This window comes from Ostrinia furnacalis, unplaced genomic scaffold, assembly GCF_004193835.3.
Source record: "Ostrinia furnacalis isolate ACB-3 unplaced genomic scaffold, ASM419383v2 OfSCF4318, whole genome shotgun sequence".
Classification (NCBI taxonomy): domain Eukaryota; kingdom Metazoa; phylum Arthropoda; class Insecta; order Lepidoptera; family Crambidae; genus Ostrinia; species Ostrinia furnacalis.
In genome coordinates, this window is record NW_021134557.1 from 477,875 (window position 1) to 503,740 (window position 25,866).

Sequence of the window (25,866 nt, forward strand, 5' to 3'; positions counted from 1 at the left end):
TGATTCGATCAAGTTCACGGATAGTGTAACAATCTCTATCGGTTTTCTACAGGATACACTTCGGAGTATGTGCGAAAGAATTATACGAACTAATTCCATCATCGGGGAACCAGACGCAGGTTAGCGTACCATCCCTATATTGTTGACATTCCACCTGCTCGCACTAAGCGTTTCGATGACTCTTTTATAATGCGAACAGCTAGGGACTGGAATTCGCTGCCTGCTGCTGTCTTTCCCGAAGACTATAATCCGGGCCTTTTAAGGCGAGAGTGAATAGGCACTTACAGGGCAGATATTTTTTTTTTTTATGCTAGCCAAGGCAGGTAAGTATTTGACCGCAATCGCACCTGGTGTTAAGTGAGATGCAGTCTAGGATGGTACATATGTACCATCCTGCATCCCACTTAACATGTGCGATTGTGGTCAAATACCGGCCTTGTTATGCATAAAAAGAACTGCGGCATAAACTGTCCTCTGCGTCAGGCCCAGCAAGAAGACCTGACGGCGCTGGGCCGGCTAGCGCTGGCGCTCGCGTGCCGGACGGTGCACTGCGACAACTTGCCGGCATCAATGGACCTCGTGTCGCGCACCTACTCCGCGGACCTCAAGAACCTGATACTGTAAGTGTGGCCCTGGCATGCCGCGCAGGGCCGGATTTAGAGTTTTAGCTGCTGTTGTTCTTAGCACTCGTTTTAGCCAAATATACAGGGTGTTAGGTAAATCGGTATATGAGCCGACACTAGCCCATGTTAACATGTGCATATAAATGGTATGGTGAAGTCAGAAAATTGATATCATAATTTTAATTATTTTAATTTTCATACAAATCGGATTTTATAAAATTTATTTAGTATGAAAATTTTATAAAATTCAAATGATGATATCAAATTTCTGACTTCACCATACCATTTATATGCCCATGTTAACATGGGTTAGTGTCGGCTCATATACCCATTTACCAAACACCCTGTATAAACACTTTACCTTTACGCTTTGCTAATTTTGTTGCCTCTTTTTTTACTAACATCGAAACTCATTAACATTTGTAAAGACAGTAATGATTAATGAATAACAATGCTATTTATACAGCTGATTTTTAATGACTGTAATATGTTCTACCTATTACATGAACAACTTTCGCTATAGGATCAGTAGTGAAATAGAAAAAAAACTGCTTTTTCATAAATTTTCATCTCATATCATTTAGACTGTAGATAGAGCACAATTTTTTTTTGAATTTAGTTTAGTGACGTAGTAAAAATGTTTATGATAAAATTGGTGAGTAAAACGTTTTAAACTTTGGTGCAGTCATTAAAAATTCAGCCCGTATAATTTAGAGTTTGCATTTTTTTGTATTGGCAAACAATATTTTTCAATTGCCCTTGTGTGGACGTGAAGTGCTGTACCTTTTGCCCCTAAATCCGGCCCTGCAAGCTGAGATGACGCCTCGATCTAGCTGCGGCGAACGATTTATGATTGGTTTTTTTCGCGATCAACAGCCAGCGGTTGCGGGTTCTATTCCCGTACGGGCCGAATGTAAGAACGCATTTTTTTACCCGTTATTGGTACAGGCTGGAGACGACTATACCACAATAAATAAAAACAATTCATGTACTCGTTCGTATGAGTATTAAAAATATCAAGCACTTTGACTTTGACTTATTGCAAGAATAATATTTTTGTACAAAAATAGTTTTTTGTTACCACCAAATACAAATTAAGGTAAAACCAACTTAAAATAATTACTTGTCATTATTGTATGTTGCGTGGCTGCCAGCCAGGGTGGCATTACATTCACCACCATTATAAAATATTGTATGGTCAAATTTAATGAAATGATACCTATGGTATGCATAATGCAATATTTTAGTTATTCAAATTAATCGCTCTGTGGTTCCTATGCTTTTAACATAAGCAATAATATGCATTTTGTTACATCACAACGTAATCGAACTCAAAAATAAAATAATGTTTTCTTTTTAACTTATCGTATTTAAACAGCATAGTGTAAATTTTCGACCTTTGATTAAAGTAGATATTTGTGTGGCTTTTATTTGTTCTAGCAAAGTAGGAGCTACCAACATCAAATAAATAATGTGAAATTTATTGTCGTATTGCCGTCTTTGGCCTGTATTTTATGTATCTCGGGTGATTCTTAAATGTGGCAAGTCAAAAGCCGATCTAGTCACGCATGTGGAAAGCTATGTAAAAATATATGTTCTTATTACATATATGTATATAAAATGGTGTTTTCTTTTAATAGGCATAAATTAAATTAAAAAAACCCGCAATATCCTGTTGTAACTAAGCTTTAAGTTTACTAAGTTACTTGCATGCCAAATTTCAAGCGTCTAACTTAAGCGGTTTAGATTTTTCATACAAAAGGATTTTCCCGCTAATTCCCGTTCCCGTGGGAATTTCGGAAATTCCATTCTTAGTGCACCTCTACGGTACCTAAGCTACGCCCGATCGATCGATGGATCCAGCTTTACCCCCTTAGGGGTGGAGTTTCGTAAAATCCTTTCTTAGCGGATGCCTACGACATAACATCTACCTGCATGCCAAATTTCAGCTCGATCCGTCCAGTGGTTTGGGCTGTGCGTTGATAGATCACTAATCTATATATATAAAAGAAAGTCGTGTTAGTTACTCCACTTATAACTCAAGAACGGCTGAACCGATTTAGCTGAAAATTGTCAGGGAGGTAGTTTAGAGCCAGGGGAAGGACATAGGATACTTTTTATCCCGTTCGACAGCATTCCCGTGTGACTCGACATGAAACGTCAGTCACTATAAAACGTGGTATAACAAAAAAGAATCAGACTTGGAATAACAAAACGCAAATGACAGCTATGTAATTGACGTATAATGACAGCTATGTAACATGACGTATGGATGACAATGCCATTAAGGCGGAACAAAGTTCGCCGGGTCAGCTAGTTCACTATGTCAGTCAGTCAGTCAGTCACCTTTGAGTTATACAGTGTGAGTCACGTTAAAGTGTACATATGAAAATAGATGAAACTAGACCTATTTTTATCGACAAAAAAGAGGTCAAAAAATTTTTGAGATTTTTTTTTTAATTTATTATAGAATTTTTTATCTTCCAATTACTTATTGTAAAGAAAACGTAATAACTTTTAAACTAAGCGGTATATCCTAATAAAATAAAAACAGAAATAATGCTCAATAACAGGCGATACTAAAAAAATACATAAAATACACAAAAAAGGCCAACAAATAATAAAAAATGACACATTTTGAAAAAAATCTGCTTTTAAATTCGTGTTTTTTTGGTTATTTGATAAATTTCTCCAAAAAATGCCCCTATAACCAGTGGTTTTTATTACTTTGTATTATTCTCTATCGTATTACCTTCGTATAACCAAAAATCGCATGTCTCTATCCCTATCACAACGTTTGCAATGATCGTTTGAACTAAGCCTCTCCGGGCGCGCCATTTAACGCTTCGTTAATAACGAAACTGAAAATGGCTCTAGATTTGTAATTTTGATAAAGACAAGTTAGATTTCAAATAAAAACAAAAGATTTCGAAGTAAAATAAGCATTTTAGTTAAAATTAAAATTGTCTCTACCTGTAGCAGAGAATAATGTTGTGGCAGGCCTTTGTTCAAACGATCATAGCAAATGTTGTGACAGGGCTAGAGACATGCGATTTTTAGTTTTACAAAGATAATACGATAGAGAATAATACAAAGTAATAAAAACCACCTATTATTGGGGCATTTTTTGGAGAAATTTATCAAATAACCAAAAAAACACGAATTTTGAAGCAGATTTTTTTCAAAAAGTGTCATTTTTTATTATTTGTTGGCCTTTTTTGTGTATTTTATGTATTTTTTTAGTATCGCCTATTATTTAGAATTATTTCTGTTTTTATTTTATCAGGATATACCGCTTAGTTTAAAAGTTATTACGTTTTCTTTACAATAAGTAATTCGAAGATAAAAAATTATATAAAAAAATAAAAAAAAATCTCAAAAAATTTTTGACCTCTTTTTTGTCGATAAAAATAGGTCTAGTTTCATCTATTTTCATATGTACACTTTAACGTGACTCACACTGTATATATTTAGATGCCCAATTAATTCTACTTTAAAAATACGTTTTTGGGAAATACATAATATCTTATGTACTATCAGTTATATGAGGTTGCATGGACAGGAAACTGGAAAAACGAAACAGAAAACACCGATATGTATTGTAGACAGCATGCAGTTGGCTTCGATGTATTCTAAGACATTGATCGGCCAGTGTGCTTCTGTCTGGGCGACTCTGCTTGCACCGCGAACTTAGAATGTTTGTTGTGTACAGGTACCTGCTTTCTACGACACCGACGCGCCGCTCCGTCACCGATCTTATGCCGATGATTGGCGCAAGGTTCTATACTCAGGTATGTTCATATCCTCGCTACTGTGTACTTGCTTCTTTCCGAATGCTTTCATCTGCCATCAACTTCTCTATTGACTCAGCAAGCCATATTAAGGTAGCATGTTGGGTCAGTCAGCTGAACTTTGGCAAAGCAAACTTGTTAGTATTGTGTTGTCATGCTTGATAATGTCTTGTGTTGTGTTGTGTCATACAAACTTTATGTTACTCATGTGATGTTTGCAACCCTCCATGATTTCAAACATACTCAAATTTTTTCTTCGCACTCAAGGAACTAATGCAGGTATCCAAAGTGTTTTAACTGTTTTATATGTTATTAAATTAAACATAGCTAAGTAAATTATGTGCCTTTCGCTGGTAATATTGTACGTAAAACGTTAAATTATTCTTGCAAGGATTATTTGCGTCGAACGTGCCACTGATCGGTGGGCTTTAGTTGTTTTGTATAAGCATGCGCGAAGTTGTAAATTTGAGCAATAGATGGCGCTGCAAGTCGTTCAGCTCGCGGTGTCTAATTGTCTTATGTCGTAAGCGCAGCTTATTTGTTTCGTAGGTGGAGGCGCTCGAACGTCGCGCGGACGCATTCGAGGAACAGCTGGCTCGCGAAATAGACAACGGTCGCCTCCTCCGCATCCTTATCAAGCTCGGCGTAATCAACGAGCGTCCAGAGTGAGTTTCGTCATCACAAATCGTTGCTGCAACGCGATAAATGCCATAATCGTGTGGCCTGCAATGATACACTAATTCGGCATTAGGTTATCGTAGATTTGACAATATTACGTATTGAGAATAAAGAAAACTTTGTTATATTTGTGTAGTCTATTTATAAAATTGTGTGCTCATGCGTACCAAAGAGTACCTACGATTGGATAATAAACATAATAACCAATAAATCCAAGGCACAGCTTCCCTAAATATACTTAGTTCTAGCCCTTAAAACTCAATTTTTAAGGGGAATATGCATGTTTTATTTATATTCTTACATTTCTCTGGTCTTGATCATCAAATCATCAAGTGCTTTTCTTTCTCAAAAAATCACTAAACCCTAAGATACAGATATTTGTAATTTCTCGTCACCGTACAGGTGCGGGCATGTCTGACGTCACGCTCAGCTGATTCCATGCAACGTTTAAACTTGTTATTAGTTCGAGTTTAGTACTTTTTGAATAGATCGAATAAGATTTAAAAAGTTTTTAACAATTAACTTGCCACACAAAACCTAACGCAATGAGGGCTATCGTTTTAGCGCTCACCAGTTAGCGCCACTGTAGAGTAAGGTCCTGTCACTTGCTAGTAGCAAAGACAGTGGCACCAACTGGTGAGCGCGAAAGTGGTAGGAGGACTATCGTATTTGCACTCATCAAGATGGCGCCACTGTAGAGTAAGGTCCTGTCAATCGCCAGGGGTGCCAACTGTTAAGTATAAAAACGATAGCCCTCATTAACGATTATATTAACCAACTGATTACACACACCATTTAACGTTATTATCTTTTCGCGCAGGCTGAACATGGACGCGTCGTGGTCCGAGACAGGCGATCGGTACATGCTCAAACTGTTCCGGGACTACCTGTTCCATGCGGTGACCGAAGATGGCCGACCCTGGATCGACCAAGCCCACCTCGCCCACTGCCTCAACCAGTTGGATGGGGGCACCAACGCGAAGGTAATGTCGCCCTTCTGCACCTGGACATAAGGTCTACTCCACGACGGCCGGCCCTGGATCGACCAAGCAATCCTTGCGCACTGCCTCAACCAGTTGGATGGGGGCACCAACGCGAAGGTAATGTCGCCCTTCCGCACCTGGACATAAGGTCTACTCCACGACGGCCGGCCCTGGATCGACCAAGCCCTCCTCGCCCACTGCCTTAACCAGTTGGATGGGACACCAACGCGAAGGTAATGTCGCCCTTCTGCACCTGGACATAAGGTCTACTCCACGACGGCCGACCCTGGATCGACCAAGCAATCCTTGCGCACTGCCTCAACCAGTTGGATGGGGGCACCAATGCGAAGGTAATGTCGCCCTTCTGCACCTGGACATAAGGTCTACTCCACGACGGCCGGCCCTGGATCGACCAAGCCCACCTCGCCCACTGCCTTAACCAGTTGGATGGGACACCAACGCGAAGGTAATGTCGCCCTTCTGCACCTGGATATAAGGTCTACTCCAGGACGGCCGGCCCTGGATCGACCAAGCAATCCTCGCGCACTGCCTTAACCAGTTGGGCTGCCCCAACCACCAGAATTGGGCTTTGCGACGTTAAAGTAACGTAAGTGGGCTGTAATGTAAATAAGATCTTTTATTTTTCTTATGCACGGAATAGACAACCAGTGAATTGTATAAACAATACGGGTAAGACCTACATATATTCATCAGTGTAGCATTTGACGTCATTTCCAGGTTTAGAATAATTTTATCCTTTTTGCGTGTAAACTACAATGTAGTCGTAGGTCAAGTCAAGCGTGACATTCAGATTGCTCCGGCAGAGGTCAACTAATGCGTCAGCGAGACAAATACTAAATATTCACGATTGCAGCACCGATGTGGTCCATAACATCAACATATGAAATGTCCATTGAAATGGCTGAATGCAGAAAATCTTTCCGTTGTAAATATTTATAAGAGTGGCTGATAGATGTTGAGCTCTCCAAACGTGATGTATTATCAAACGCATTCATTTGTTTCGCATCACGCGCTATCCATGCGCAGGAGCACGTGCTAACAAAGGAAAATTTTCTATTAAAACTAATAGACAAGAGCCCTCCTTTTCCACGTTATACAGAGATTATTGATTTTTTTAAGTTGAATGGAGGGTGTTTTTTGTTACGTCAAATGTAAGCGAGACTTTAGATTTGTATGCTTGTTCGTCACCTTAGTGTCGGTTTTCGCTTGCACTAGGTACTGTAAGAAACCTGCCAACATAACAGTGCAAGAAACAGTGCTGCTAACATTTAAATAAATATGACGTTTGCTAAATAATAAGGTTTTGCTTGTTTATTTTTCTATCCCATCAGTGCAATGCAATGATGACATTGACCAATTGACAATAGTTTTTTTTATTTAATAGAAATAATAATGGCAGGTTGAACCAACAAGAAGGTTTTAGTTTATCAATCATAATAATCTTCTTGACAAGATAAATCGTCAAACAACTTTGATCTGAATAATTTTGAACTTTACTGACCAACAGTTAAAGATTATTTTCTCTAACTCGAGATCATTCTGTAACATAGTTTCAAAAGGTAATAATATGTGCTTGCGATTCGTTGAAGGAATCAATTTGAAAACTGACGAACCTTTTCATTCCGTGACTGTACATAGCTATAAGTGTTAAAACAAAGTGTTCGGTTTGTCAGGTGGAGCTGATGTCTCGGGACGAGCAAAGTGTCCTGGTGGTGTCGTACGCGGAGCTGAAGCATTGCCTGGAGCAGGCCTTCGACGAGGTGATGTTAGCGGCGGGGGCGCCGCCCTAGGCCTGCCCTACAGCCCTTGAACGTTCTACGACCTCTTTCTAACCCAAATGATCCCGTGCACCTCGATACCGTAAGCTACTGTAGTTGCCGTTTGATTACTACCACACACTAAATGGGTTGAAATTTTGCTGTTAAAATAAATCATAATTATGAGCGGGGACTCCATTTTGGTTTCGTTAGTACGAGGCGATCTCTTTAATGGGAGATCGACAAGGTTATGAATGAGATGGAAACAATAACTAACATTTGCTGCTGGTTGTTACAGCGAACGAACAAACACCACGCTCTACTATTGGCCTAATAACAAAAGTTCATCGCTCGTTGAACACTAGTTTAAATCAACGAAGAGAGTTGAGTGTCTCGGAAAATGCCCCGAGCAGTTTGGAATGAAGTGGTCAGTCTCGTATGATGCTTGTGACGTAGGCTCGGTGGTATTTGAGTTGGATATAGGCGAGTAACGGTGCCCGAAATGAGATAAAATTCGACAGTCGACAAAATATCAATGTTGCCGTTTCAACCCATTTTTACCCAGATTTTAGGGGAACATTCACGTAATAGTTTCTTCAATGTGTGTATTAGTTAAGGTTCAATTTAATAAGATGAATGTTTGTATCGTTTGCCGCCCGCCTTCCTGTGACGTCGGTGAAAGTGACTGATCTCATCTGTGCTGTCAATTTAATCGGCGTCAGGGTAGGCAGGGTTTACTAATAATCGATTAAATGTAATTCCCCGTAGTTCCCCTTGTTGCCCCGCCAGTGTCTCGGTTACGTCAGGAATGACCAAATTTAATCATTTGTGGTTTGAAAGATGGTGTCAGTTGAGACAGTCAAGATTACACCTAGATGTACACAATATTATTCACCTTAGCATAGACAATTTGATGCAAGCCATGCGAAACATGCGTTTAATATTATATTCACTTAGCAGTTAAGGGGTGGCCACGCGAACCTGAATAAAATGAGGCAACTTGTTTGCCGGTACTCATAAACAACCAAAGACAAAATATCTGTAACAGATCTCAACGTGATTTGTTTGGATATTGTTTTCGGATCGCGCAGCTGCCCTTCAAGAATATGTTTTTTTAATAATGTACGCACACGCGTCTAAAGATTTGTTGTCTATAAGAGGACTGTGGCGATGTAACCAGCTCACCAGTCCGAAGTTACTTATCTGTAATAGTAATAACATGAGTTTTCAATAAGTATACTTTGTTCCTCAGTGTCACATTTCATTTTAATACGTGTCGATTACTGTCTCGTAGAACGATCATGGGCTAAGAAAGAGGCGTTAGAATTAACAACGTCAGTGGCGCACTGACATGTGTCATGATCACGGTCGGGAACCGCTATTTGCGCGTTTTAGGAATATATAGGATAACCGAGGATGCGTTGGATCTGGGTTGAGTCGACCCGTGAGTTGCATCTAATCGCAGCCGCCACGCTTATGGACCAGGGCTGCGGATTCGAGCCACAAGTCACACGTGTCGGCCTGCGAACGGCGTCATGCAACAGCGGACTCGGAACAATTCGGCAAGAGCCCCGAGGAGTTTTGTAATGGATAGGGTAGCAGAGTAAATACAGCGAAGAGTAGCTGGGTCCTATTCCACAAACGTTACACCATGTTATCTTCCATCTGCCACAGAGAATCATGCCAGTAAATGATTACTTGTGGCGGTTCCGATACCGCCGTGGGACGCTTGTGGCGTAGACTCGGGGACATTTGAGTTTGTTGCGCAAGCGGCAGTATCCGATCGTGGTCAAATTTGGAACACTTGTAATTGATTGTGTTAATATTGTACCTTTATACCGTCGTCGTAACTCCCAACAGTTTGAGTGTCGTTGCGACGTGATCTCCGCTAAGGTTTGATGGGCCTGATCTCTTCAAGAGTGTTGAAGAACTTTAATTTACTGCCCGTTTATCCGTCTCTGGGTTTTGAGCAAACTTGGGAGTTAGAAAGTATCCGATATAGTTATATTCCTAGCTGTAACTAGGGTGTTCTTTTGAAACAAATTATTTCATTCGATTGATTTATGTTATAATATGATTTTCATGTGTGGGATTGAGGATAGGACGGAATTTAGTGTGCTAGCCCACTTATGTTTTTGAGAGAAGTTCGTTCGAGTCTAAATAGTCATCATAAACAAGTGTTGGAATTTGTACAAACGACACGAACGAAAAGAGCCACTTACATGGATAAGCCATGGAGATCTTTAGTGGACTATTGTTCCCAGAGATTGGTTAGCACTGTGAATGCTGTCTATGGTCTGTTACAACATCAGTGTATCGTACCGCCTGTGAGCCACAAACATTCCAAACTAACACAAATAATGCGAGCGAACTGTGAACATGGCCGACGACTACGTAGTACGGTCAGGAACAAGCGACTGTTTGGGTGGCAGAAAGCGCTTGGCTCATAACTCTATTGAGGGAAAATCAGCATTTGTTGGGACTACAAGTATGCTTGTTCCTGACAGCACAATAACGCAGTTGCTATGGTTATAAATTGTTATGTCGAATCATTGCTCAAGGTGTGAAAAAAGCATGTTTTGACCGAGAAGATATTATTATCACGTCTACTTATTTTTCTGTTACGAACGATTTGACCCGAACAAAAGCCAACATCTTAATACTTTTATGTATTTCAAATATTACATAACCTGTAATCACTTCTTGTCGTCAGCGATGTTTGTATAATTTATTAGCAACGACGATGTTGACACTGGTTTGAATACTGATATTTTTAAGTACCTACAACAAATATAATACAACACGTACATAGTACGTATTAAAAACACGATTCCCTCACATAATACATTTTACATTCGTGAAAAGTTACATTTATTGAAACCAAAGATCAAAACATTCCATGTCTTATTTGATGCATTAGCTGTGTTGTGATCTTGATGCAGATAAGTCGTTACGCTATTTTATTAATTCTTCTCGGTCAAAACCAGTCTTTATCTGTGCATTCTGCAAACATGCGCCACCGGAGTGAATATCATTGGAAAGAAACTACATTATCATTGGCAGTGTCAAGATTTATCATAAAGATGTGCAAAATATGTTTGCGATTTCGCACCTTGAGCCATCGTGTTACGGCTGAATTTGCAAGCATATCTGCCCATGAATACTAGAAAAGCGTTCGGCCGGTGTGCAGATTACCATTGAGTTGATGATCAACATAACACATAACCCTCGTTAGAGCTCTCGCCTCAGCTTCTGACAAATAAGAGACCGAGTCGAGACCCAACTCACAGTCTACAGAAAGAGGAGCTGTTTGCATTGCAGCATACCGTAAAAGAAAAGTTTTCAAACTTTTATCAACTTAGCCTGGTGCTCCTTATTGTTTCGCGTAGTCTCTGGTTGAAGCGCGATGTGACGAGGGCCTTACGGTTTGGTCTCGTAGATCTGAATTATTAGACTAGGCGCAGACCACCGATTTTTAGTTGGCCGATAGTTTGCCCAATTTTAATTTGTATGAAGAATCGGCTAAATCAAATCGGTGTAATGTGTGCACTTCCATACATGGCCATACTGATCATCGGCCGACGAAAAATCGATGGTCTTCGCCTAGACTTAGTATGTATCGAGAATGTCAAAGTCAAAATTGTTAATAATAATTATGTACTGCTAACCTACCATTGTTCCGTTTAATCACATTATCTTGCCAATTACATGTTTTAATTGTTTATGTTAAACTGGGCCCTTATAGGTCAGGTCTTTAACAATATAGTTGATTTGTTTACGATATTTGTCCACGAAGCCTTTACAATTATTTGCAAATTGTAAAATCGGTATCCTTTAATTTGCTGTTAAGTAATTACGTAAGTTTCTGCAATCTTGCAATATATTAAAATAACTATAGTTACCTGTTAACATATTTTAAGTTGATCATTATGTTTATTTATAATCTTTCAAGCGTATTTTTCAATGTTTATTTACACGGGCAAGTTCATAAGAAATGTCTTGAGTTTATTTTTTTACAATAAAAGTGTCTATATTTATTTTGATAGTAGGGTAAACCAGAGAGTGATTGCCCACTGTTAGTGATTGCCCGCTTTAAGAATAATATTGTCAGGTGCTGACTTTGAATCACTCTAGTTAGATTTGAATTTACTAAGTAGATGGCTCCGAGATCAATGTACAGTAGATTTAAAATGTACAATAGGAAACACTAAAAAAAAAACAGTTATGGCAGATTTTGTCAAGACGGGTGAAAATGTTACTCAAACAGGTTAAGACTTTAACAATTTTATTAAGGAATTACTTGCTTAGAGGTAAATTCTTTTTTGTAAGTTATTTAATATTCAACTAATGGTGTATAGTCATGATGAAATTATATGTGTTTTCTCCATTATCAATGAAAATATCTGATAAAATTTGATTTCTAACGGTCATTTTAACGGTGGGTAATAACTGTACGTAAATCTGCATATTTTTAGTTATTGCCAACCATCATTTCAGTTATTGCCATATGTTAATGTATAGTTATTGCCCATGGCAATTATTATTAGAGTGTTGCCACCATGCAGTAGCAGTGTTTAAATTGCTCATTGCTAGACTTGTTTTGCAATTTACAGGCATAAGTATTGAAATGGCATTTAATGTTTCATTTCCAGTATGCCAAAGACACCAAAAGTTCAATATAGCAAAGAAAATTTCCAAAAAGCAATCGAAGCTGTACAAATGTATTCAACAATTTATTTAAAAGATAAATTGAGGAAAAATATGGTTTGGCTTGAAAAAATTGATAAAAATTCAAACGCAAATACAAAAAATGAAAATCCTACGTTAAATCTACTAGTGAAAAAGTTATTTGTAAGGAATTAGTTACAACTTTTGGGAAGAATAACCAACAGCTAATTGAACATTCTGAGCAAACACTTGAACTGTGATATCAAAGAAGATAAAAAAATAAATACATATAAAATTTTCATTTTTGTGTCATCTTTATTTTGAAGTAAATGATTCTGTCTCTACTGATTCTGACTCATCAACATCAGCTCAAGAAATATTTGATAATATAGTTAATAAAGCAAAAGGTAATTTATTTTGAAATTTTGAAGACTGTACTACTAGAATTTAAGTTTAATGTTTTGTTTTGTTTATTTAAAGCCTATTTTGTCCTTTTAAAATTGATTATTTTGTTTTAAGATAATGGGCAATTACTGTGCTTTGATGTGGGCAATTAGTGTAAGTAGTGGGCAATGACTGTACTTTTTGGAGGATTTTAAATTTATTTCAATATTTTCTAAGTTATGTAAGTTTTAACTAAAAACTGTTAATATTCTGTTTAACAGTTTATTGGGTTATAAGAAAAAAGTTATAAATGGTCGACAATTAAAATACTTTCTTTAATTTTGCATGTCAAAGTGTTTGAAATCTTTAAGTGGGCAATAGCTATACGGTTTACCCTATATCAGTTTTAGTTATGTGTAATTTCTACATGCATTCATAAACACATCATCATTGTTTTGAAGAAAAAGTCAGAAGAACTTACGAGTATAAAAATGTAAGGGCGTATTCACACCTTTCCTTTTAATTATGAAACGTGGCAGTTTTGGTGGTTCATAAGCTACAATAACCTTCGTAGATCACAAGCGATACAAGAAGTCGACTACGACCGCTCGGTGTGAACACGCGCCGATCCGCGCAGGTCTTAGTTTGGCCCAGAAGGCCAGCATTGTCTATTTGGTAATTCCATGTTACCCTATTGACTAATAACGTTTTTAGTTAAGAGTAACTTTATTTTATATTTATTTCTAATGTAATAACTGGTTTATCAAATAAAATGGCGAGCAGTGGTTGCCGCTGGTGATTCCAAATTCCGACCTATGTAGCAATGGTCACTGATGTACCACCAATATTAAGGTGGAAATATATTACTTGATAAGTATATGTAAAATTTTTGTCTAATAAAATTAAAAATTAAATTGTTCGTTTTTATTTAACCTCTTCCCCATTACTAAACTAAGCACCTATTATATTGAACAACATTTTCTTAGGAGGAGATAGGATGAGAAGCGGTATTTTAGTAAGAGTTAGGGCCATTAGCCAGTGGCGTAGCGTGCCATACGGGCCCTGTATGAAAATTTGTTGGGGGCCCCATCTAAGAAAGGTCTATAAATCATAGGAGATTGATTTTACTATTTGTGTAGGCTTTATTAATAAGTGTGTAGGTAAAAACCTAATAATTTACATATCCAAAAAATCTAAGAATTTTTGTAGGTACACAAATTTAAAGTGAGCACTAAAACGTAATGAACGCTAATTAATAATGTTAGATCATTTCTAAGTTCTATTGGTTCTAAGAAAGAGAAGAAGGCAAAAGGCATTGGGAAAAAATATCAGTAGACGTCCCGCCAGATGGCGCTCCTGGGTATTTCGCCGAAACAGTAAATTTTCTGTGTCCAGGCTGGCGAACACATGTTTTTTTATATTTATCTGTATAAAACTATTTTTATGGGAAAGTTCATTAAAAGTTTTATTTGTTTTTGCTATTACAATAGCAGAAACTACAAATAAAACCGTAGAAAAACTTAATCAAAAGTCGTTTTTCTAATTTCCTTGTTTTGTCCATTACTGTTGTTTGCCAAAATGAAGGCACATTATAACAAATTGAAGCGTAATTTAATTCTAGTAGCACTCTCTTTACATTTGAGAAACGTTTGGCTATCGAAAAATAAAAACTTTAAGTGTCAAATACTTATAGGAAGAAAATAAAGTGAAGTTAAGTTCTTGTCCAGGTCAAAAGTATAATTTCCCTGGGTCTTCTTTTCGACCATTGTAGTAACGAAATGAAAAAACTTAGAATGTAACGCACTGCACCGTTACAACTCGGCCATTTCGTCCCAAGATACCATCAAGGCAGGACAGTACATCGTTGATCAGTTTCGCGACAAATCGCGTAAGTAGGTCCCTCCTTGGGTTTTTGTTTACTAAAAAGTCAATTTCTTTGGGCAGTTTTTTGCAGCTAAACAATGGATTAATTTTAATGTTTATTTACACAAATGTAGTGTCTGTAGGGGTTAACCCATAATTTAAATAGTAAATGGATAGGGTAAATAGGTTTTTGTTTGTGGTGTCTTTTAGGCATAAATCTAATTTCTTTGGCCCTAATTTCCTTGTTTTCCGTGGCTTAAAATGGCCTAGGAAATTATAAAAGACCCTTTTTAATTAGGCGTAAAGTCAAATTTTTAGTATTTCTTTATTGGAATAAGTTTAAAATTTACATTTTAAGAAATGGGTATCAGAATAGATATAGCACAACTTGTTTTTAACTCTTAACTCAATCTACTGCATTTATCTTCCTTAGTTGTGTGAAAACGTTATAATGATATTAATATTCATTGGTATGTTTGCTTGCGAAGGTACACTAAAATGGGTCGAATTAAAAAAAAGCAAACCACATAGGAAAACTTAGAGAAAACAATATTTATAATAATTTCCTTGGCTACCAAAAATTCATGACCTCATAACTTTGTTTCTAAAACGAATTATGACACCCCTTTTAGATACATTGGCTTAGTTTTTGCTTCTTAATGCAATGGGAAAATAAAAATAGTTAAAAACAAAAAAAAATTTCGTGCCAAGGAAATTAGGCAAAATCGACCATTTTTGGCGAAATACCCTCCTATAAATTCAATTTATTCAAGACTTGTTGAATGAAGACAATGAAGTAATGAAGTCAGTTTTTACAAAAACTTCAAATAAACCGTAGACAGAGAAAACTATTCTCTTTATTTCAATTTCCATTCCTAATAAACCTACTTCAAAAAGCATAATTCCGCTTTCAGTCTTGGACGTAGGGCCGACCGTGTGGGCGAAATAAATAGTGTAATGTAATGTATGCAGTAGATATCACTGTGACAAAACAGTGACAAGGTAACAAATATCACATGATTGTAGAATGTATTTTCACTAAAACTTTTATTTGTTAGGTTGGTATCAATCTTTCCTTCATTCACCATACAAAAACAACGGATGAATGAATGGCTCAGCCGCTCAGTATCTCACTCACTCCCACTCCTATAAAAAGGCGACCTCCCTCCTCAGTCCTCAGCGCAGACCGCATTTTGTCATTTCGTTCATTTGAGTCGGAAATGTCAGACAGACAGATCCTCAGTCCGTGCAGCAACAAGTCGCGAGTCCGAATTATTTCGTTTACATAGGTTTTGCTTAGACTCTCATGCAGCTTCTTCTTGTTTTCGTGTGGCCTGCATAAAGGCATATTTTGTCACGTTGGGTTGTTCAAACGGAAGTACAATGAGGCCGAGCGGCTACAATGGAGCGAGAGATAGGCTCATAGATGAAGCAGAACAACTTATATCGTACATCGAAAGGGGGACGGCAGTGTTCAAGTTCTTCCCTCGCAAAAGACCTGAACGAGGGACTTTGCTGGTTCAACGAGAGACGCACCAGGTCATCTGGCTGCGGCCAGGAAATAACTCGAGGCACATGTACGATTTCTTTCTGGACATCAAATATGTAAAAGAAGTGCGCCAGGGGAAGAATTCCAAAGTCTTCGAGCGGTGGCCTGAGGAGACCAAGCGGCTGGAGAACTCCAAATGCTTCACGATTTATTTTGGAACGGAATTCAAACTCCACTCGGCGTCGTTCGCTGGTAAGTTCTTATATTTGGTAAACATTCCTATTTTTACACCCATGTAACTCTAAATCATACTCGGCTGTTTGTATGTTTACATAGATGAGAAATTGCAGTATACATAGGGCATTGTGTGGGCAGATGAAGTATTGATTTCTAGCAATTTGTCCTTGCTAAAAGAACACAGGTGTATTGGCTAGCCTCCCACTCTGATTTATTTTTCTCAGAATTGGTACAGACTACAGAGTACTGCTTTGTATCCTCTGACTGTGTATGACAATTTCAAACTACAATAGGTGGCTTTCTACGCTCAAAAATAAATGTACCTACTGAATTGCCTTATATGAGTGAGAAAGACTGTAACATTTATTAATTTAATTTTAAATGACTTGTGTTATTTCCCTTGTTCACATACAAACATTTAAACCATTTAAAAAAAAAGTAGTACGCAACTGATGCTACAAGGCTTGAGGCTATCACAAAAAACTAAAGGCCTCAATAATTGATGTCTTAGCAGCATCCAGAATTAATTTTATCCCTAACTACAATTATTGATGTAGTCGTATTGAAGGTTAGCCCTTAAGGGGCTCTTTACATATGGCAACTGCTGAGAAGAAATGCTGGAACAAACTCCGTCACCACTAGTGGCCATATAATGAACTGACCGTGCATCCTTGTCATTAACGTAATCCTAAACCTATTACATAAGGGTATTTTTAAACATATCTTAAAATTATTAAGATTGTGTATTTGTTAAATGTGGTAGAAAATACTTTTATTACTCATATTCACAAGTATTACGATTTGAAATAAGGTGAATTAAAATTAGCTTGGAACTTGATGGAAGCCTCATGTTATTTAGATAGAAAACTTGAACCTTGTACCTACTTCCATTCTGTTTCTGCACATGCTTACTCCATTCATGGGACGGAAGCCCTTTTTAAGTCATCCTCCTTTATGTTTGTTAAAACTCAATTGCTCAAACATTATGGTATAAAATTATGTACCTACCTACATAAAAAAAAAGTTCAATACTACAATAAGACATTTTTATCCACATTATTTATTATGGAAATAAACTGCAACATTCATAAAACATAATCAAACCAAATAAGTAACACATTTGCCTTAATTTCACTGCTAGTTAGCACAGGTTATGTTGATTTAGACTATAACTAGCTGACCCGGCGAACTTTGTTCCGCCTTAATGGCAATAAATAAGCAGACTTTTTTTTTAATTTCAAACGGGATAAAAAGTATCCTATGTCCTTCTCCTGGCTCTAAACTACCTCCCTGACAATTTTCAGCTAAATCGGTTCAGCCGTTCTTGAGTTATAAGTGGAGTAACTAACACGACTTTCTTTTATATATATAGATATAAAATACAGACGATAGCACATCAAGGTAATCACTGTCTTATTAACCAATTGTAATGTGTCTTGCAACAAAAATGTAGAGTCCGATGTGCCATCAACTGTACTTGGAAAAAAAGCCAAGGGTGTAAGTTACTCTAAAATTAATAAATAATTAACATTTCTTGATATGCGGTACGAAATGTGTCCTTGTGACGTGCACTGAGTCTACAGAATGTAATGCTTAATTTATGTAAAAAGTATTGAGTCTGTTCAATTATGTATAATAATTTTATATAGGAAGATTTGATCTATGCATTCTCAATGGACAATCAATGGTTCAATACTGTCAAGTCTTAAAGGTATATTTTAAGCTTTTTGAGAAACTTAAACTTAACTCTCCAATAAATGGATTTAGCATTTGACAACGTAGTTATAATAATGGGTTGTCTTCTTCTTCTTCTTCGTCGCTACACTCTTGCCAGAGTGTTAGTGTTGTGGTCGTCACACCCGGTCCGGTGACAAGCCTCACAACCCATCGCCATTCCTCCCGCACTGCAGCCTTTCTTGTGCACTCGTGGAGTGGACCATTGAGGAGTGTGGTTTTGACCTGGTCAGTCCAGCGCACGGCGACCTGCCGCGCGCTCTTGTGCCCTCAACCTTCCCCTGCACGACAAGTCGTTCAACAAATGGGTTATTTATACATGATAATGGGTACATATTTTACGGATGGATAGTCATTCTTATATTGCCAGTATGAAAGCTCTTTCTGAAATCAAATATCATTGCTGCAGCACCAACAGACAAAGAGTGCGACGCGTGGGTCAAAGGCGTGCGGTTCCTCGTGGAGGAAGCCAACACCGTGCCCTACCCGCTGCAAATAGAACGTTGGTTGAGGAAAGAGTTCTATATAATCGAGAACTCACACGAAAAGTAAGTAATGAATTATACATCAAGTCCACGCGAAAATATTCCGTAACCTTCAGACTAACATTCAGCTGGACACATTGATTATTGAAAGTTATGTTACATGTTTATTGGTGTCTGAGGAGGGCGGAATTTTATTTATTTACTTTCATTTAACGGTTTCTGACCAAATATAATAATAAAAACAGAAACTAAGCCTAGGCGCAGACCACCGATTTTTAGTTGGCCGATAGTTGGGTCGGGCTGTTGATTAGTATCGAGATATATTAAAGTGCGCCGATTTGGTATCGGCCGATTCTTCATACCTTACAAATTAGAATCGGGCCCAACTATCGACCTATGGAATTACGCAAATAAAGAAATTTGATTTGATTTGATTTGATTTGACCAACTAAAAGTCGGTGGTCTGCGCCTAGGCTAAACCTAGAAAAATAATGTAGGTATGCATTGAAATTTAGGTGCACTGTTATTAATTAATAAAGCTAATAATACCTTAAAAGACACTTCTTTAAAACGACTGTTTTCTTTTAGGGTTTCCCTCAAGGAAGTCAAGGCATTCCTGCCAAAAATCAATTGTAAGATATCCACCAGCAAACTCCGAGACATATTTCAAGAAGTCGACACGGCGAAGAAAGGCGAAATAGGATTCGACGATTTCGCACTTTTGTACCACAAACTAATATTCGACAAGAGCGTAAGTCTATTGGCATCTTAATACATATTACTATTACTTTATCGACGTGATATTATCAGAAATCTTTGTTTAATGGTTCTTGATACATTTCAATGTGCATGTAGTAACATGAACGTAGTAGTAAAGTACCTTAATGAAAAAGGGCTACTATAAAGTCGATGATTATTTAAAAAATAAAAATGTTTGGGATGCATTACTTGCATAAATATTTATAACTTTGTACATTTGAAAGCCTGTAAACCTTTGAAAAAGAGGCTGACAATAGTGACTGAGTTTCTTGCGCTGCTTCTTCTCAGCACTGGCCCATTTATTTATTGTCCTGAAGCAGTGGTAGGGTTAATACTGGGACGTGTAAAAGTGCTTTTTAAGCCTATTTACAGAAATAAATGAGTTTTACTGAGTTTTTTTTACTGAGTACGTAACGTTAGAATGTTCCACGAGCAGTTATAAGAGACCGTTTGTTCAGGCGAATTGGTCTGATTTTTTTTCGGATGGACTGTTGATAGGCGTGAGGGGTTTCCTCAGATTCACCGGACAATCGGTGAGCGCTCTCAACCTCAAAATGTAAGCAACGAGCCTAAGGGCGCTCCCGAATGAGGCTCCTCGGCCTAGGGCGTTGCTAGGGGACGGTAACCTAGCAGGTTTGGGGAGAGAAGCGGCCGGGCACGATAGTTCGGTTGGTGTGGGGTGGTGCTAGTTTTCGCGAGTGTTGGGCGGAACGAATTGGTCAGAATTACAATAAATTTTCTTACTAGAAGAAATATAGTGTATTTTTATTAAACCTTTTTTAATTCTTCACGTAAAATAGGCATGCCAAAGCTAGTTTATTGAAAGAAACTGTAGTAGATTCTAAGCTACAAAACTCATGCAATTTTTCTTTTCCCCCAACAGAATGTGAACGAGATATTCGATCAGCACATGGATTACTGTAGAGAGAACAAGGATATCGTCACTTTGAAAAACTTCAAAAGATTCTTGCTCGTCGAGCAGCAAGACCCGCTGGGCGACGACCACCAGGGGTCCTCGCAGTTCATTCGCAACTACCTACGGGACCCGCAGAGGGACATCTCCGAGCCCTACTTCAAGTTGGAAGAGGTAAGTGTTTTCCCCCAACTCAACTTGGATTAGGGTGAAAATGCATATTCTAACCAGTCACTCTGGATTAGCGTTGAACATGATTTTTCGACTCATTTAACATTCTGAATATTAATATTAACCCAATGGAAATTTCTCATAGACTAGATTTTCAAAGGCGCCACAATGACAGGACGCGCTAAGGGCGTCCTTTGTATTCACATTTTCAGCTTCTTGATATAAATATTTGAGCGTCTAGTGAAATGGAAAATCCTTTTCAAGTTTGTGTCGCGATATATTATTATGCTACAACACGTAGAGCTTTTGTCGTAGGCAAAATCACAAATTCCAATAGTCAAAGTAATTTCTTAAGCTCCAATGTATATTAATACTTTGGGGTATTAAGCTCTATGAGAATTTGATTTTATCATTTCAAATTCCAAACTCTAAATGCCGAAGAAGAACTGTCTAAGCCATACTCAAATCGATTATCTTACTTATTGCTATCGGGACTATTCCCACCTCTCGTTCCCACCACTGCAACTCCTGTGTAGTCAGGATCTACAGCTTGACCGCCACAAAAACCCAACCAATGAAGGTCAAGTTTGTCCCGAGGGAAAGGTAAACTGTCATCGGACCCGCAACGAAATTAATCAGAAGAACATAGGAGGAGTTCGAAAATTACTTATTGCTATCGAGAACAATACGTCATGATTGATTATATTTTGGCTGAGTCAATGTTACGTTATTTAAAGTGGTATGTTTGGTTGTGCAGTTCATCGAGATGCTGTTCTCGAAGCAGAACACCATTTTGGACAGCGCGCACGACCGCGTCACCCAGGACATGACGCAGCCTCTCTCGCACTACTGGATCTCGTCGTCGCACAACACGTAAGTCGCCCCACAAAACGTAAAGATATTTATTTACATAAACATGTGTGAAAACATATTACAAAGCAACATGATTTGGTCTTACAGTTTTAACAGGTAAAGTCACCCCACTAAACGTAAAGTCACCCCACAAAACGTAGTCACCCCACAAAACGTAAAGTCACCCCATCCATCTACATCATTATCAGCAGTCATAGGTAAAGGTATAAGCGCTCATATAGTGTCTTAATGCTTAAGAAAAGTTCTGGAAAATTTTCCTTTGTTATCTGTTGACGCGTTTATCAAAATAGATATCCTTTAAGGACACAACACCCACTCAAGATATTGTGTTTCAGCACATTTTTCCACTGTTATTTTCATATTTATAGAAAACCTAATTAGCGGGATCCTTTGTCTTTTGTCTTTGGATTTTTCCCGACAGGATGTCAGCACATTATTCCAGTATTATTTTCATATTCATAGAAAACCCAATTAGCGGGATCCTTTGTCTTTGGATTTTTCCCGACAGGATGTCTCGCCTACGCGTCTCCACAGTTCTAGGTACGTCAACGCCTATTGTTTTGTTGCGAGGACAAAGAAATGGGATCAAATGATTTTCTCGCTAATTATTTCTCGGTAGTAGGATCAATACATACGAAACGGCGCTATATGATTTTTTGTATTCAGATACCTGACCGGCGACCAGTTCTCGAGTGTGTCGTCGCTCGAAGCGTACGTCCGCTGCCTGCGAGCGGGTTGCCGCTGCATCGAGCTGGACTGCTGGGACGGGCCCGACGGCATGCCGTTCATCTACCACGGCCACACGCTCACCACCAAGATCCGCTTCATGGACGTGCTGCGCACCATCAAGGAGCACGCGTTCGTCACGTCGGACTACCCGCTCGTGCTGTCCATCGAGGACAACTGCTCGCTGCCGCAGCAGAGGAAGATGGCGCTGGCCTTCAAGGAGGTGTTCGGCAGCATGCTGCTGGTGGCGCCGCACGACCGAAACGAGACGCGTCTGCCCTCGCCGCACGACCTGCGCCGCAAGATCCTGCTCAAGCACAAGAAGCTGCCCGAGGGCGCCGAGGAGAGCGCGCTGCCGGTGCACCAGGACGACGGCAAGGACCTGGACCTGCGCAACACCATCAAGAACGGCATCCTGCTGCTGGAGGACCCGGTGGACAAGGACTGGAACCCGCACGCGTTCGTGCTGACGGAGAACAAGCTGTACTACACGCAGCACTACAGCACGCAGGCCGACACCGACCTGGACAGCGACGGCGAGGCGGAGGCCGTGCGGAGCGTGACCGTTCCGCAGGACGAGCTGCACTTCGGCGAGCGCTGGTTCCACGGGCGGCTGGCGGGCAACCGCGAGGAGGCCGAGGCTTTGCTGCGAGCGCACGCCGCGCTGGGCGACGGCACCTTCTTAGTGCGCGAAAGCGTCACCTTCGTCGGTGACTACTGCCTGTCCTTCTGGCGCCAGGGCAAGGTGAACCACTGCCGCATCAAGCTGCGCCACGACCGCGGCCTCGTCAAGTACTACCTCATCGAGTCCGTCTGCTTCGACAGCCTGTACAGTCTCATCACGCATTACCGCCAGAATCCGCTGCGGAGTCAGGTCAGATGGTTTGTTTATTAGTGGGTGAAGGCTTTGCATCTGTGCTCACTGACCTGTCTCACACCTACTAACCTTAATTTTAATCTTGGGCAACACATTAGGGACTTCATCTTTGCTGGAACTAAATTAGAAGGCAGTGTTTGTTGAATTAAAAATATCCGCTTTAATGTAATGTGATACAATCTTCATCTGGATGTCTTTCGGGATAAGCAACCTTCATTTAAGCGCAAAATCCTACTGTTGCATGCCGTGACAACCTATAATTATGACAGCACCTATATGTTAGTTGTTGTTAAAATCACATTCCCTAAACATTCTCTAATATGGTCGAGTGAAGCGATGACTAGTTCACACTAATCAATCACAAACGAATACCTATCGAATATTAAAATTTAAGACCTAATACAATTACTCTCGATTCGATTCCCAGTTAGGTAACTTTGTATGTGGACTTTTCTTAAAGGCGATTTTTCATAATACACTCCTTAACTTAAATAATCACAATTACTCTCTTTGAATCACTGTCTTTGAAACGTCACGCACTTTTGCAACGGAATGCAGTTGATTTTAAATACTTTTTCTTTCTTGATGACGATCGGTCAAAAGAGAGATGCAGCTGACCTTCCCCGCCCTTTAGTCTCGTATGTCTGAGAGGACCTGGACATGAGCTCCCCTGGCTTACCTGGAAATCTTTAAATAGACTTCGGACGCAGGTTGGCCGTAGTAAGGACAATCTGTTTTGATGGGGATTCTTGGATGGCTCAAACTTGGAGTGTAAGTGTGGTTGTGTTCCCCGGTCGATGAAGCATCTGATGTCGTGCCCTGCGTGCCCAAACAACTGCACACAGGAAGATTTAATGAATGCTGCTGACAACGCCTCCCTTGTAGCGGAGTTTTGGGCTGACACTGTATAGGTTTGTTGTCGACAAGAAGATTCTTTATGAGGTATAAAGTTAAGCAGTTTAAAATACCTATGTCAGGACTAGCCAACCTTCTTTGGTCAGGTTTATTGGCAGGAATCTTGGACAAACAGGAGATACAGTGGTGGGAGCGAAAGGTAGGTGTTAACCCTGAAAGTCAACCCAAGAAACTCAATTCTAATGTTAGTGTAATACCACAATCCTATTGAGATGTTACTTCTCATTGCCAAGGTCAACATTACCATAGATTCGAGGAAAAAGCAAGCAACAATGCATTGCTATCGACAGTTTCATTTGCATTCCACTGCACGCTTATCTGAAAATCAGGCCGGGATCAATACAAAACATGACAATAGGTGCTTAGAAAATCAAAGAATGTACGTATATTCTAGACTAGATCAACACAGTCATGTTAATTCATGAAGATCGCCGATAGCAAACAAGTATACTTTGTTGCGCATTGATGCTTACGTATTCCCATTTATTTCGTAAACATTATTCGCAACATTCGTATCCAGATAAAATAAATTGGTCCGAACTATCATTTGAACGTACGTTTAAATTACAATAGTTAATATGTGTTGACCGCACTGTTTTGAAAATTTCTGTTACAAACTAATAACTATATAAATTGTTAACTAAAAACTAAATTCTATCCTCATTTAGGGCCAGTTTCGCTACGTGCTGATATAGTCCCTAATATTTTATTAGGAACTTTCAATGTCTTTCATATAAACTACTATATCTTATTTACCCAGGAATCAATGATGACCTGCTAACGTTATTTTGATTTGAATATGTATCAAGAACGTGTGACTGGCCCTTAGGGTGCTATTCCGGAGCTACACGCTTCGTGCACGTGCTATCTGCAGGTCACTTCGGAACAGCACCTCTGTCACTGAATGATGTATTGTGAATGTGACTAACACGCAACTCGTGCTTGCGCACTAACACACTAACAGGGTATGGTGGCTTGACGCTGTGTACTGTCGTTCAGGTTCAAGACGAAGATGCCTTCCAGGAGTTCCTGATCACGCTGAAGGAGCCGGTGCCGCAGCCCAACAAGCACGAGGGCATGGACTGGTGGCACCCGACGGTGTCCCGCACACAGGCCGAGGAGCTCCTACGCCGGGCCAAAAGCGACGGCGCCTTCCTCGTGCGCCCCAGCGAGAAGGAACAGGGATCTTTCGCGATCAGCTTCAGGTCAGTTGTTTTTTTATCCACAACGAGGAAGCTCTTGGCCTGTATCTCACCTGATGGTAAGTGACGATCAGGCCGAAGGTGGAAGCGAGCTTCACCCGGAATCCTCAACCACGAAGGAACTGGCTATCTTACCTCTAGCTGCCGAAACACAATAATGCTGTTAACATTGTTGTTATGGCGACAGACTTAGGTAAGATGGTGGTAGCTATCCAGGCGGACTTAGAACAAGCCCTACCACCAACCAAACCGAACAGAAAAATCTGCCCCCACTGGGAATCGAACCCGGGACCTCTGCGTCTGAAGCAGGTGGTCTTACCACTAGACCACAGAGGCGGTTGTTGGCTGGAAAAGATCCCTTCGTAGACATAAGACCGCCTGATATGTGCTGTTACGCTGCCAGTTTTGTCTGGTGTACATTGAAGATATTTGCAAACCTTATTTAAACCTTAGAGTAAATAAACTCCTTTATTTTCATTTCATAGTGTACAAATGGCGGTTCCAATACCTGTAAGCGTTCTCTACTAGTCAACCGTTTGACAAATAAAGAATAGTCTTATGTTATACATGATGTAAGGAATAACAAATAATATGTCATATGCAAGTCAGATGAAGTTGACTCCAAAGTAGTTACAGCTCACATTATTATTACAATATTTTTTTCCTAGCACAAAAACTTGTATTATTTCCTAGTTCCTAAGCTATCTGTCCTACTGT

The 25,866-nt window shown here is 39.3% G+C and overlaps 2 protein-coding genes across 2 annotated transcripts in view; both read left to right on the forward strand.

Moving 5' to 3' along the window:
- Nucleotides 1-11,474, forward strand: part of PAN3 (Poly(A) specific ribonuclease subunit PAN3) — a 38,521-nt gene extending 27,047 nt beyond the window's left edge. Inside the window, exons 11-15 of the mRNA XM_028313683.1 lie at nucleotides 427-620; nucleotides 4,336-4,414; nucleotides 4,964-5,079; nucleotides 5,913-6,075; nucleotides 7,770-11,474. Coding sequence (XP_028169484.1) covers nucleotides 427-620; nucleotides 4,336-4,414; nucleotides 4,964-5,079; nucleotides 5,913-6,075; nucleotides 7,770-7,886 — 669 coding nt within the window. The 3' untranslated portion in view covers nucleotides 7,887-11,474. The remainder of the gene's footprint in view (nucleotides 1-426; nucleotides 621-4,335; nucleotides 4,415-4,963; nucleotides 5,080-5,912; nucleotides 6,076-7,769) is intronic.
- A 4,448-nt stretch (nucleotides 11,475-15,922) lies between these two features.
- The window catches only part of sl (small wing phospholipase C gamma 1), a 32,220-nt gene continuing 22,276 nt past the window's right edge, over nucleotides 15,923-25,866 (forward strand). Inside the window, exons 1-7 of the mRNA XM_028313675.1 lie at nucleotides 15,923-16,509; nucleotides 18,638-18,776; nucleotides 19,302-19,464; nucleotides 20,356-20,559; nucleotides 21,314-21,429; nucleotides 22,096-23,029; nucleotides 24,971-25,152. Of these exons, the coding sequence (XP_028169476.1) occupies nucleotides 16,152-16,509; nucleotides 18,638-18,776; nucleotides 19,302-19,464; nucleotides 20,356-20,559; nucleotides 21,314-21,429; nucleotides 22,096-23,029; nucleotides 24,971-25,152 (2,096 nt within the window). The 5' untranslated portion in view covers nucleotides 15,923-16,151. The remainder of the gene's footprint in view (nucleotides 16,510-18,637; nucleotides 18,777-19,301; nucleotides 19,465-20,355; nucleotides 20,560-21,313; nucleotides 21,430-22,095; nucleotides 23,030-24,970; nucleotides 25,153-25,866) is intronic.